Raw genomic sequence first — 14,661 nt, 5'->3', positions numbered from 1 at the left:
AAAAAAAAGGAAAAAAAAAAGAAAAAGAAAAAAGAAAAAAAGGTTCCAGACTGTTAGATTGAATCCCCTAGCACTGATTGCCCAGCCCCGACTGCCGGCCTGGGCCCCCATAGATAAATACCGAAGACATGACACCAGCTGCCTACTTCACTTGACTGAAACGACCTGGAAGGAAATAATGCGGTTGAGAAAGGCATAAGAAAAAAACATAGGGGAAAGAAGTGAGAGAGAGGCAGAGACACACAGACGGAGAAGGGGTCTGTCGGCAGGAAGAGCCCAAACGGATGACAAAAACCTTACCCTCGCCCTTTACCGTCTGCGGGGTCCCGGCGGCTCCCATTAAATTAAGCCAAATTTTAAAGGTACCTATGAGAAAGAATACAGATAAATACACACGGTGCCCGAGGGGCGCCCAACGCGCGCCGGGGACGGGGACGGGCCCCGCGGCAGAGAGCCCGCGGGGACGAGCGCAGCTCGGGGTCTCGCAGGATCCAGACTCGTTTTACCAAGAACACGCACGACACGGGACATTTGGGCATTTGGGGCCGCGGTCCGATTCCCACGCTAGCCACGGGAACGCTCCTGGGATTAAATCAGCAGTGACTGGCCATGTATAAATAACATCCGCAGACCCCGTTTCATCTGCATCTCGCTACCTTCCATTTTTGGCTAGTATCACGTTACAGACACAGATAAGAACAGATATGCAAACCTTTTTTKGGGGAAAAAAGGAAATAAAAGACAGAAAAGACATCAATATACAGTAACAGATAATGGAAAACCCTGAGACCTCTTCCCATAGCAGTTTTTCTTTTTGATCTTTAGTTAAGTCTCAAAATAAGACTCTTCCTATTTATGCCTTTTAAAAAGGAAAAAGAAAAAAAGAAAGCAGACATTAAGATACTAAGGTGAAATTAATTATAAGGATGATCCTTAAAAAAAGAAACAAAACCCACACTCCAGGAAARATCCAGGACATTTCAAATACATAAACATGCAGGAGAATATTTCTGTGCCGGCTTCTGGACCTCCTTCACCGTTATCCTCCAACCGTCTTCTCACCTAGAATGCGAGAGACTGAACCSAGGATCTCCAGAGGTGGAAAGGCTCCATTTGCCTGAAGAACCACCTTCTCTTACAGGTTGTGAAAGACTCTTACCCGCCGCGGGCCAAGCGCGTGAAGGCACACGCGTCCTCATCCAACGCCAGGACGCGATCTCCACCGCTCGGAGCTTTCCRAGAAGGGCACGTTTCTGGCGTGCCTGGTAGAGGGACGTTGGGAACATCTACAGAACTTAGCGCTCGTGGCACGCGGGTTCCACCTCGTTTTGCCGTCGGTGCCTCTGCTTCGCGCTWTCCCTGCCCTCGTGTCCGCCCCGGGACAAACGGCCACAACAGATGCGGCTCTTCCAAGGTTTTTTCCATGTGGTTTGGATTTTGGAAATTACACCGATAGAAAGAAAAACCTACTCGGGGAGGAGCCGGGACACTCAGAGCGCTGGTTCCCCGCAGCTTAGCTGGGCTTCGGCTCCCAGGCTGAGCCGCTCCTTCTCCACCGCGGGCCGAACGGCGCCGTTGGGGACGCCGGGGCTGCACAGCTGTTTGAGAACCGTGCAAACCACGCCAGGAACGAGCGGAGCCGAAAACGTTATAAGGAATCACCTGAAGGGCAAACCGACCGCGTCTCGGTCCGGGCTGCGCAAGCCCCCCGAGCGCCACCAGCCCCGGGAAGCTCCCGGGAGGAGCAGCCACAGGATTTGGCTGGAAAACTGATCAGGATTCAGATCCCAAATTTCAAAGTATGGACAGGATTTAGAGGCAGGAGCTGTAAGGTCCACAGGCACAAGGGACGAAATTACATATAACACGGGGGAAAGGCGTCATCGAACCCTCGGCTTCGGAGCTTCTTCCCCTTAGGATAACGCCTCGCTCCCGGGTTTAACCGGCAAAACGGCAGGGACATTTCTAACAGCTCATTTGGCTTCCAGCGGCTCCGTCCAGCGACATTCTCCTAGGACACTCCGGCAGAACACGCGGTGGGCACCGAGGCAAGGCAAAAGGAAYTGCAAACTGGCTGAAAAGCAGAAGCCTTCATCATTACCCAGAAAAAMAGACTTTGTCTTCACGGATACACCCAGCGAGCTTTGGGAATCAGAGCGGGAGGGTTATTTGACAATGCTATAAAACCTGAAAAATAACATTCAAGAGCAACGTTACGACCCAAAAGCTTATTCTCCACTAGCTACGGCGGCCATCACGTGACTTCGCTCAAACCCCGTTTACGCCACATTAGAAATGTTGRAAAAAAAAGCGTGTTTAACAGATACAGGAGAGGATGCATAGCTGAGATTTTGCTGAGTAATATTCAGTTGTGGTTCAATACTTCTAACATCAACTTACTCTATAGCTTTTGGCATCTCAAATTCACACTTCAGGGTTTTTTTTTGCAGGYAAAAACGTGCAACTTTCCCACCTCTGGTACCAAGGGAAAAGAGAAACTTCTACTGAAGAACTACGACTGCAGAGCGCTCAGGTTCCTCACGCGTACCACTTGCWCTGCACTTGCTCCCTGCATGTGAATCTGCCACACACGTGCCAGTCGAACCACTCACTTGTTCCCAGCAGCTGGAATTCAACTCGCAGCACGAAGCACGAGGACTGTAAATGACTGGTATTTTTGTTGCACTTTGCTCAAGTGCTGGTCTTCCTTTTAAACACAATATCCCAATGAATTTAATTGTCTGAAAYACCCTCCACAAAGCAGTACAGAATAGGTGGTATCTTGTATTAGCGTCCACATTAGCACTGGCACTTCAGTTTAATGCAGTGAAAGAGATACAGAGTTATTTTCAGAAGAAGTGTGCTAAAAAGGAAAGGTGTTAAGGGATCAGAGAGGACTTCCCCCCCCCCTTTCTTAAATATTCAGTTTTCCACCGGAAATGTAGACATCTTGAGTCACTTCTGCCCCTGAATTCCAAGGATAGTCCCTCCACCTACTCAGAAATATTTCCAGAGTGCTAATGTGACTGAACAGCAACTTGGCACAAGTGAATCATATTCAAAATATTCCTTCTCCCAGCACAGGACTTGGAAAAACGCTTTTTCGTTTGTTTTTAATACTCGTTCTTGGGACACTCACTAGGACACTGTTTCACAACTGGATGTTACAAAACTTTTGAGAGAATCCAAACATTTCAGATCTTAAACTTCCACTTTCCACAATTCTTAGGACTCCAAGTCCTATGGACTTGCCGTAAGCTTTTACCATTTTTGACAACACAAACTCCATTTATTTTAACATTTCTCTCTACTGTCCTTGTTTTAATCTCAAACTCGTTCTCTCACCCAAGATGTTCTGCAGGGGGATTCCAGGACAGGTATGTGCTGATCCATCCAGACTGACCACCACTTCCTTTACTCATACTATGATCTCTTACCAACAAGCTACTGCCTCTGTTGTTGGACGTAGTCCTTCCTTGCTTTCTCCCCTGGGAATTAGATCTTTTTTATTTTTTTTCTTTTAAGAGAAGGATGATGTTGAACTTCCTTTTGCAYGATAAGCTTTGCAAGTGCTCTGATGTGTACCAGCGTAGGAAAGGACCTGCCACCCTGAGCACCTGGTGTTCAGAATGACAGAGCACGCCGGGCAGAAGGAACTGCCTCATCATCCTCCCATGGCTACGGATGCCAACAAATCCCTTGGAGAGCGGCAGGCGTCAGTGTCTGACCTCAGGAAGTGCCAGATTTGCACCCAGCACGAGTCCTCGCCCTGCTGACACCTGTCAGCAGCTCAACATGCAGGAAGGCCTCTTAGAGGATCATCCCGGGAGGGCACAGGGAAGGGCTGGAAAACCCCTCGCGGTCCGTACAGACCCGCTAGGAACTGCAGGGCCAAAASTGCCCAGCGGCACAGGGAACCCAAGCAGTACTCAGTGGGCTCAAAGGTTTCATCGTGTTTCAGAAACTTACGGATASCTGGGATTCAACCCACCTCCTCCTTAAAGAAATGATCCAGTTCTCAGGAGAAAACGCGACCCCAGCCCTCCTCTAACTAGTATTTTTTTTTCCAATCAGAAATAAGGAGAAGAGGATACATACAGCCACAATGAGGAAATCCAGCCAGCACCAGGCGTTGGTGAAGAACTTGACGAATCCATAGGCACACCATTTCAGCAACATCTCCAGGATAAAAATGTAAGTGAAGACCTTGTCTGCATACTCCAGGATGGTCCGGATGGTTTTTCTCTGTTCTATGTAAATATCCTCAAAAGCCTGGGARATAACCAGGTACTCTTGTCAATGATATCAGATCTATTCCACAATTCTACATGGCAATCTAGAAGTTTACTCAAACTACACTGAGATGAAGAATGGAATCACATTTCTAAGTGCAACTTATCTACTCTAGTAGTTGCAACAATTCAACACCAAAAAAGAAAAAACAAAAAAGCCTGAAAAGCTAGGTTACATAAGAACTTCTCTATCTTTTAGGCATCCAAACAAAATCCTTTCTTTCTCTCCTCCAACACACACAGRCAGGTACTCCCTGCAGCTGAGTGCTCAGCTCATTCAAGCGGGCTGAGTTCACTGAAAATTGGACTCTTAAATTTTAGCAGAGCTATGCATGCGAAAAGTATCCAGCTTCAACTGTGGGATACTAATTGTTGTGCACTTCTTTTTCTTCCAAAATGCATGAGTGAAATGTGCTGTGGTTGTTTGTTGTATAACCTTATCTACTAAATACTCAGTGTGCTGATCCTGTGCAAGATGACAAATATACTGATTATCCGTAGCTATGTAACACCACAACCTCCAGAACCTCTATGAGGATTGGGAGGGTGAAGAAAGGGAAGTTATTTTTGGTAATGTGAAAATAAGACAGATATAGGCTGACTTTGCCCAAAATCATCACATTTCTAGTCAAGCTATGATTTGAATCCAAATTTCCAGACCTTGAGGTTTTCAACCTTAACTTAAAGTAAGCAAAAATACTAAGAAACGTTCATGCACAGTATCTACCTCAGCGGGACTGTGTTGTTTTCCAAGAATCATCAATATAACTTTTTCAACAGATTTCTTATATACAGCTTTCCCATGTAGATTTTTCCTAACTTAATGCAACGAGGCTACAGGTATTTCTACACTGTACTCACCAGGGCACCGCTGCTCAGTAGGATCATAAAGATGATGAAAGTCTCAAACCAGTTATGTTCCACAATGAGAAAGCAAGTCTTCCTCAAGGTCCACCAAGACTTTCCCAGCCCTTCCTCAATATTGACCTGGCAGCACTTAAAGCGCTGCATACAACCTGGAACGGGGACAGTGCAGAGAGCAGAATGAGCCCCAGCTTTGCTAAGCGGCAGATGAGAAAATTTAAGAACGTAAAATGTCTTTGTCTAACAGTGATTTTGATGCAAACAGTATTAGAGAGGTTGAATTTCTGTTAAAACTGTGCATTTTAGAGGCTTCCGTGATTACTTTTACTACTTCTGTATCAGGCCACCTGAATTAACATCGTTTGTGAACAAATTAAGCTAGTTATATTTGGAGAGGCATCCATTCACTTGACAGAGTGGAATGGAGATCTTGCTGATAAAACAACCTTGAACCATTTAAAATATCTTTGCCATGGGAATAGCTGTGACGAATCAGTCACAGAATGACACTGAGGCCAGCAACAGCAGGAGAAAAAAAAAGAAAACAAACCAGAAGCCAGATTTTTCTGCTTCAGAGTACTCGAGGTATCAATTGTACAAGAGATTGACCTGTCTTAGCCGTAGATCATCTAGATCCTTRCAACAGCACCTGCATCTCCAAGGCATTCATCTTGCAAATGCTTCCAAACTAATTCAAAATAAGCCAACATTCAGCCCTGAGCCACACTCGGACCTAACCTTAAAGCAAGTTTRTAGCAGACATAGTTCCCAGTAACAGCTCAGAAGCTTCGTTGTATGCTTACGCACCACGCTTTGTACAGCTTACCTTCCGTGAAGCATGCATCTGGGTCCAGATACTCCTCCGGTGCCTCCACAGGGACTTCTTCCACTTCAGGCTTTATATCAATGGTGCTACCTTCAGAGGAGCTGGTATCATCAAGTTTCTTGAACACAAAATAAAACCCAACCTATGATTAGATGCCACCAGATACGAACTTCATGATGACTCAGCAATTGGTTCACCATATTTACTGCAAAGGAAGTTTGCTCCTCAACTCATCTCGCTAAACCCCGGCCCTGCCTGCATCTYGTATTTACAGGACACACAGAGAGTTTTATTCAGTGCTGGCTTTCACCTTATACCCAAACTGACTAAGCAAATTTAGTAGTATTCATGGCTCTCCACAGAGCATAACCAGCGCAAGAAAGAGGCTTCTGTCTTGGGTGCAAGGACAATACCATAAAATAAACAAACCCTTGTGCTGGAACTACCCAGTTCTCCCTCAAGCTACTCTCCCAAGGCTGAATGATTCTTTAGCATTTTTCTCCTACCTCTTTGCTCCCATCGGGATCCGTGTCACTGCTGAAATCTTCTGTGTTGAGATTTTCAAAATCTGATTCACCTACAGCAATAGGTACCCGGACAGTGAGATTGGGGTTATTGATGAAGGACATGTGATCTTCATCTATTATGTATTTCTCCACACTGCTCCCAATTCCACTGGTTGTGCCATTGCCATTCTTCTGATAATCAATGTCTCTGTTGATATCAGCCCCTGTGTGGTTAGCAATGCAGTTCACCTTCTTGTCGTACAATTCATCCAAGGGTTTGACCTCATCTGCCTCTCTCTGCTTGAAATGAGCCTGCATGAACTCACGCACTTTCGCCTTGATCCATGCAATGCCCTTCTTGATGCGAATAACAGAGATCTGCAGGTTGTTCATCTCCCCATCATCATCTGTTGCTGCTAAGTTGTCTGCGCTGAAGGAGCTCAGTAGCAAGGCCAAGAACAGGTTCAGCACCTGAAGGAGAAGAGGTCACGCTTGGCAGAGCTCTGACTCTGCTGACACACAAGGGTAATATTTCCAAAGCTGAGTGTGAACATTTAGCCACCCGAGTCCTGCTGAAGTTAACAGAGCCTGCAGAGCTAAGTCTCCAAACACGACACCGAGAACGMGCTCTGCTGTCCAACAGACCTACTGAGGTATCCAGGATTCGAGGCTCAAAGCACCAATCCTGCAGTGCATCCATAAACACGGAGCCCCGCACAGCACTCAACTCCGCTGCCGTCAGCAGGGTTCCCTGCAGGTGAAGGGGTCCCTGACACAGATTCACTGCAGGATCCAGACTGCAGACGTTACAGGTAGGGATTTAAGCAGCCACAATCCAAGGAATTTAAATTCAATTAGTTTGGCCCCATCTCTGGCTCAAAGGAAGGGTGCCAAATCCAGGCATTTTGAGCAAGCACTCCCTGCTCTATTTCCTTGCCCACATCTACTCATAGCTCCCAAGGCTTATTTTGTCAAAATCCCTTAGTGAGACAAGTTTTCTGGGAGAAAGCTCACACTCCTTTTAAGATAGGCAACTGTTCACACTGCGCCATTCTTGATTATTTTTCCCCCATAGATTCTTTTTTTTCCCAGAAAATTTAAGACCAGAAGGAAACATCATGATCTAGTCTAACCTCCCACACAACAGGCAGTGCAATTTCACCAGCCGATTCTTGCACACACCATATCTCATGACTGAGCTAGTGGGCAGATTTTAGAAGAAACTTCCAACCTTATTTTTAATGCTTCAGGACCTTCCCTTGCTTACCAAGTTATTGCTTCTCCTGGAATTTGAAAGCCAGGCTTTGCTTCTTGCCAGCTTCTTTTACCCTATCAGGCAAGCTGTGGATCTGTCCCCTTTGACTGAGCTTTTCGTACCTCCAGCTTTTACTGCCAAGTGCTAGCATTCTTTTTTGATGGGCAACTGTTAAGGCCCTAACCAACCAAAACAAAGCCTTAACTTTGCACTACCAAAGCCAACAGGACTGTCTGTATGCCAAAGGCCACAAAGAACCCCCAAAGAGCTGGAAGACTCACAATTCTAGTCCTTTGGTCTCCCCATGTTCTATCCCCCCCAGAGGCAACCAATAAAGACCATCAGTAACCATTTACTGACCACTAAATTTCCGATGACCATGACCATCATGAAGACAATCAAGCACATGGCCTGTCCTGCCACTTCCATACAATCCCACATGGTCTCAATCCATTCCCCACACAACACACGGAAGACAATAAGGAAGGAGTGGAAGAAATCGTTCATGTGCCAGCGGGGTAGCTCACACTCCGAATTGATCTTGCAGACACACTCCTTGTAGCTTTTGCCGAAGAGCTGCATGCCCACCACAGCGAAGATGAACACGATGATGGCTAGCACCAAGGTCAAGTTCCCCAAAGCGCCCACTGAGTTACCGATGATTTTTATCAGCATGTTCAGAGTGGGCCAGGACTTGGCTAGTTTGAAGACTCTCAGCTACAAAGCAAAACAAAACAAGCGCTTAATTCAATTTCATCTAAAACAAAGAAGAAAGTCAGCAGAACTTTCTAAATGGCCACAACCTCTATGTTATGAAAACATAAGCCAGTTTTTCTGCTGCTGGAGTCAGTGGGAATAGGGAATGCTTAACTTCTCCCTGAATTTGCCCCCCTCCTATTTTGTACCTTGTTAGCCCTATATACTGCTCTCCCTTTACAAAGGAAAAGTATGGCGTATCTTTCTTGCTTTGCAAACTCTGCAACATTAAGGAAATCAGGAGACTTATTTGAAGATTGTGTGTCACATTTTTTTTTGTCCCTGATTGCTTCTCATGTTCCCCTGGAAAAAAGGACTGGGTTTCCTGGCAAAGCCAGAGCACACAATCTAAGTTTCATTTCTGGAGAATCTCACCTTGGAAGAGGGAGATGGACCTTCTGAAGCTGCATGCAGGTGTGAACWTCTGAGTACAAGCTCTTTGGAAAATCTGACCTCAGCCGTGGTTCTCAGTGCTCAAAAATCTAACCCTGAGGTTTTCGTAATTTAATTTTCACAACCTCTAACCACTGCCAGAACAAGGCACATATGAAGGCTGTAAGTATTCAGCACTTTTATYATACCATTATATAGGACCTACCGAATTTGACTCGGTGAATTACCTGGACAGAACGCACAGGTGACATTAGAAGGCACCTTTTATGTCACCTACTTCCCTGTTAAATACTCTACACCAAGACACCTCCCAAGCAATCCTTCACTGCCTACATGGAACGAGCTGCTGCTCGGATCTCAAAATACAAACAGCAGTTGTGAAGCGAGAGGAGACCACAAAAATGACAATGCCCGTCGCTGTCCTCCCCAGCACAGAAAAAGGGGGAGTTTACTTTTCAGTTTTACCGAATTAACTTATGAAAAAAAAGTCTTCTAGTAGCTGTAAGATAGGAACATTCAAAAAAGGTTTGGAATATGCAATACCAATCGGAAAGATCGCAGCACTGAAAGTCCTTCCACATCTGCTAGACTCAGTTCCATTAAGCTGAGGGAGACAATAAATCCATCGAAGATGTTCCAGCCTTCTTGGAAATAATAGTAAGGATCCATGGCTATAAGTTTCAGGAACATTTCTGCTGTGAAAATTCCAGTGAAAACCTGGAGCGGCGAGGAAAGAGACACAGAAAAGAACAGACACACAAAGATCCCTGTTTGTTCATTTTCTGATCATCAGTGTCAACATCAAACAACGCGCTTTGTCACGCTGATTCACACGTGGAGYCTGTGCAATAAAGTCTTTTCCCCACTGATGCAGCTTCACTAGCATAAACCTCGTAGACCTACACAGGCAATTTTTAGCCCACCAGAAACTAACGGATGGATCTGATGTAGTAACGACTTTTGACCAGAACRGCATGCCCATAGCCAATATCTCTGAGTTGCCACAGATTGTAGTGAGGGCAACTCACGCGTCTCAGTGTCCTCTAGGAACCTGTAACAGCAGCTCTTTCAGGCTGAGCTTCGATCAACAAGTAGCGTAGACCAACAGGAGCAGACCCATAGGGCACATTTACCAACGCTGTCTTACCAGATTTCCCACGGAGAGCACGTGTTCAAACTCTGGGGTCATAGGATGGTGCTCCATCGCCATGAACAAAGTGTTCAGCACAATACAGATGGTGATGGCCAGGTCAACAAAAGGATCCATGACAATTAAATTCACTATCTCCTTCAGTTTGATCCAGTACGGGTGGCACTCCCAAATCAAGAATGTGTTGGCAAATTTGTACCAGCAAGGGGGACACTTCCTCTGGGACTCTTCCAGCTCTACAGTTACAAAAAAGAACAGCAATGGACTTCAGTCTTTGCCTCTAATGCTGCTAAATTTGACTCTYAGCATGGCTAAAATATTAACTCTCTGATCTTGCCTGCCCTGAACTTCTCCCTTCTTGCTTACACAATATTTCAACGTTCTCGAGGAAAGATATTTTTGGCTGTATGTACGTCCAACACTCAACGATGTGAGTGTCAGCAACAGCTTAATGCAAACGACTCATAAGCACTGAACCTCATCACCATGGCCAAACATTACCCGATCACCAKGACAGATGCAAAAAGTCAGGTCAAGTCTTGTATTGAGCTACACTAAGTTCTTCCTTGTATCTAGGCAATACCAACACACAAATTTGCACTAGGTAACCGGGAAGTCATTTGTGCAACAAGACTTTGTKCATCTCCCAATTCAAATCATTTTAAAAATGGAGGAAATATTTAACTCAGAACTGAATAAGGTAAAGTGATTCAAACTAACAGATACTAAACCATCTTTGGTGCCAGTTTTTAAGTAATTTAAAAGTTGAATGAATTCAATGTTACATACAGACATAGTCTAAAAGAGGAAATAAATGACAATGCTGCAAAGGAATTTWAATAGCAAGAAGCTCATTAAGACAAACCACATCTATTTACAGAAATCAAGCCTAATGYTGTCTCCATTTTTTAAACTGACTTATTTCAAATGTTGGGGGGGGGGAGGAGTTAAAAAAAAATCAGGAAATTTCCTTCCTGTCCCTGTTCTTTGTCTCRCAGTGATTCCATTCAGGCTATACAGCTGTTCGCCCCAATGCTCGATTTTTTATGGGTAGGGAAGGGACCACCGCTCTCTCCTTCCGATTGGCTCTTTGGTTGCTTGGTATTCAGTTGCCTTGGAATTTCTAAAGTTAAAAAAGAGGACCGTAGCACTGTAGCCTGTAGGCGTTTGCGAGGGAGGGAAGCAGAAGAAAAACCTTGCTCTGTTTCTAAGTATATTTAGTTTTCATGCAATTTTATTGCAGGAGACAGCAGGAATTTGAGATCATCAGCTTCACATGGCTGCTGCTCACAGATTCTTGCCGGCTCCTGCACAACACGTTCGGAGATCTCGTCTCCGCTTGCTGCCCGCTTCCGAAGGGCCGTCGTACCCAAGTCCCTTCCTCCTCCGCGCGCGAGACCTCGGTGCAGTTCAAACCTTCCTCTCGCAGGCCGTGAACGGAGGAGGGTCTCCCCAGTCCTTGGGGCACGGGGGACACGGTGCCCCCGTACCACCACACGTCGTCTTACTCCTATCACCTCCACGCTGCGWATTCCTCAGTGTGACACCGCAGCTCTTCCGCTGCAGTATTACCTGATGTTTTTACCTGTGGATCTGCCTAATTCAAYGCAAAACCAGGTAAAATGAAGCTTAATAAATGCTTCTGTGTTAATAATGACTGAGAAGCAGCAAGTTTATGAATATGCACTACTGGACAGCAGGAATAGCGGGATTTTTTACATCCGAAGGGCACCTATATCATAATAGGGAGTTACGGCTCAAAACAGGTCTCTGCTGGGTGACACTTCACCTCGCAGGCTTGGCCGGACCTGGCCTCCATCTGCGCTGCCCGCCCTGGTCCTCGGGAACGTGTCGGGCCCAGCCTAACCTCATTAGCCACCTGCAGCCCCCAAGACGGCATCTCACCGAGTTTAACGCCAACGTTCAGCATCGTCTTGGACAGACGGAGCAGACGCGTCCGCGGGAGCCCTCGGGCAACGGGCGGGCTGCGGTTGGGCATCCCGCAGGGCTCTGACCCCGTGCAAGGGACCCTGGGCAGACCTGGGTCCCCGCAGGGGTGCCAGAACCTCTCCCTAAGTGCCAGGAAAGGTCCTCTGTCTACCTAAGACGTACCACGAGGGGGCAATCGATGCTCGCGCGCTGAAAGCCAGCAAAGACCTCTTCCAAGCACACCTACCCTCAACAAGGGTGTTGGTCAAAACCGTCATGACACTGTTGGTGCGATCCTTCCTCCCGTAGGACGCGTTCATCTGATCCACTGAGACCAAGAGAGAGCCACCAGGCTTCTTCTTAATTTCGATTTCAGTAGTGCCCTGCAGAATTCATAGGTCGATTAACACAAAGTCTCAGTCCGCCCAACGCGCTACGTATTACSAGTTTAGAAATATGGCACGTGCGTCCGAAGGAGAAAAAAACCTTCGCTTCTGCTCTTTTCTGTATTACCCGAGTGGTCAAAGCAAAACCCAAGCCCTTGTTTCTGCTAGTACCAGCACTTTGCAGCTTTAGAAACATTAAGGGCTACAATTTAAAGAACATTTCTAACAACTACTACTGTAGTAAGCAGTACATATTCTCTACTGCTCCTAGACTAACGGCAGAGACAGGCAACGACTCTTCTAACCAGGCCACTTTACAACACCTCTGGTCAGGGTGCAAATCCCACCCCAGCTGTACCCGAGCCACCCAAACCAAAAGGGGAACTGAGGATTTGATAGCATCCACCTTTATTTCAAAACCTTTATCTGAAAATTAGGATAAAGAAAGCTGAGTGTGATGCATCGCCTCGGAGAACTAACGGGAATCTCCCACGCTGGAGCCCACCGAGAACTTCACTTTCTACCACGCAGGGACGTAACCGGGTCTCAGGTCTCACCCGTGTCCAGAAGCATCTTGCTGCATTYAAGCCAAAAAGCAGACGCGCTCACAGGCACCTCCCGGGTTCCCCTCTTAAGGCTGCTTTGAGCGTGCCAGCTGCTGCCCGCACGCACAAAACGTCGTGTACCAGCAGACAACTACTTTTTCTCCACTCCTTTTTAAAAGGATTTGGCACTGCCTGCTTGGGAACCGAGAGGCCTCTCACCGCACTCTCCCAGGAGAAGGAAATACTTGGGTGAGCAAGGGAGGTATCTGCACAACCCATGCGGCTCTCCCACCACAACGCTTCACTTGTTTTTGCGTGTTTAACTCCCTGTACAACTACAAAAACCARCCGCCAAGTAAAACTTCGTCTTCTGCGCATGCATCGTGCTGATTACGACTCCTGCTATGTTCACGSTGCGTTACAAAGAGAACTAAATACCGAAGCAAAACACTATATTAACACGCTAACTGGGGAAAAAAAAGCCAGCAACTAATGCTGAACAGAACCAATAAAGGCCAATTAGGTTGCAAGACTTGAAGTAACAAAAAAAATATCTTGGAATTTATAGACACGGTAACAGACTTTTTTCCAGAAATTACTGCTTTAGTTCTCTCCCAAATGTCATTGTTTTAATCTTATCCAGATTATTATAATCCCCACTAATACAGCTATTTTTTGAGCTTTGTTTCTCTGCCGTATTTTGAAATGCTGATCCATCAAAAAAATCAGCCAATGCCAATTCAGTCAACKCATACAAAAAAAGTTATTGTCAAGGAAAATTCAGAAATCGAAAGGAAAATAATTTTWAAAAATCCTTACTTGTATTATATTAACAGCTTCCCTTGTAAAATAAGCCCACAGAATTTAATAGCAATGAAGCGAGCACAGTCCCACAGATATTCCCCTAAACACACTTTAAGACTTCAGGGTGCAGAACTCGATCCTGATAAAGATCTCGAGTCTTAYGCAGACCGACGAGACCTACACAGCCTGACCGAAACGTCCAGCCACCGTCCGACCTGCTAAACCCGAAGGGTTTAAAACAAGCACCTTAAATACCGGTTTTCACCATATGGATTTTTTTTTTGCAGTTGAGAGACTGAAGCTGGGTAAATGAAAGCCCCTCCTCGTTACCGGCAGTTGCATTTCCTCTTTTACACAGGTTTTTACATGCTCAGAAATGCTAAATCCAAAATTAAATTGTTTTCATAYACATTTCCCAACTCTATGAAAATATTTCTATTTGTTGTTTTACACAAAATCTAAATTTTGGACTTGAATTTCTTGACGGCGCCCCTTTCTGAACCTCCCCTTTTTACCGGAATTGTACTTCTGTGTCCAGTCTCTCTCCGAGGAACGCGTTTTAGAGCCAAACTTTGCTCCTTTTGGAGACTCCTCCCTCGCCCTCCTTCCCCTGCCGGACCCTCCTTCTGCAAACTCATCTATCTGACAGGACTTCTGCAAGCCCCAAAGTGCAATTTCACAGCTCACGTAAACCTTTCACTTYGTAAAAACAAGGATAACAGAGGTCCTTATCGAATCAGGGAAYGGGTAAGGTTGGGGGGGACCTCTGGAGACCACCCAGTCCGACCCGCGGACGACGGCCCGCGCGGGGATCGAACCGGCGACCGGGGCGTTCCCGGCAGCACGCTCCGAGCAGCGGGGCGAGCCCCGGCCGCCGGCCGCCCTCCGAGGCGCGTCGTTTCCAGCCGCGGGGCCCCACGGGCGAGGGCGGACCGCCGTGCCCGCGCCGGCACCG

At 46.4% G+C, this 14,661-nt stretch overlaps 1 protein-coding gene across 5 annotated transcripts in view; it reads right to left on the bottom strand.

The window, feature by feature from the left end:
• The window catches only part of SCN8A (sodium voltage-gated channel alpha subunit 8), a 40,733-nt gene that overhangs the window by 9,871 nt on the left and 16,201 nt on the right, over positions 1-14,661 (bottom strand). For all 5 annotated transcript variants that reach the window (XM_085315637.1, XM_085315636.1, XM_085315635.1 and 2 more), the window contains 8 exons: positions 12,219-12,354; positions 10,040-10,278; positions 9,436-9,609; positions 8,104-8,460; positions 6,489-6,959; positions 5,983-6,100; positions 5,154-5,308; positions 4,099-4,272 (listed from right to left, as the gene is read on the bottom strand). In XM_085315637.1, coding sequence (XP_085171763.1) covers positions 4,099-4,272; positions 5,154-5,308; positions 5,983-6,100; positions 6,489-6,959; positions 8,104-8,460; positions 9,436-9,609; positions 10,040-10,278; positions 12,219-12,354 — 1,824 coding nt within the window. The remainder of the gene's footprint in view (positions 1-4,098; positions 4,273-5,153; positions 5,309-5,982; positions 6,101-6,488; positions 6,960-8,103; positions 8,461-9,435; positions 9,610-10,039; positions 10,279-12,218; positions 12,355-14,661) is intronic.

Source organism: Rhea americana, unplaced genomic scaffold, assembly GCF_003343005.1.
Source record: "Rhea americana isolate MKP2758 unplaced genomic scaffold, rheAme1 scaffold_432, whole genome shotgun sequence".
Lineage (NCBI taxonomy): Eukaryota > Metazoa > Chordata > Aves > Rheiformes > Rheidae > Rhea > Rhea americana.
Note: the sequence above shows the minus strand (reverse complement) of the source record. Positions and strands in the feature narration are given on the sequence as shown.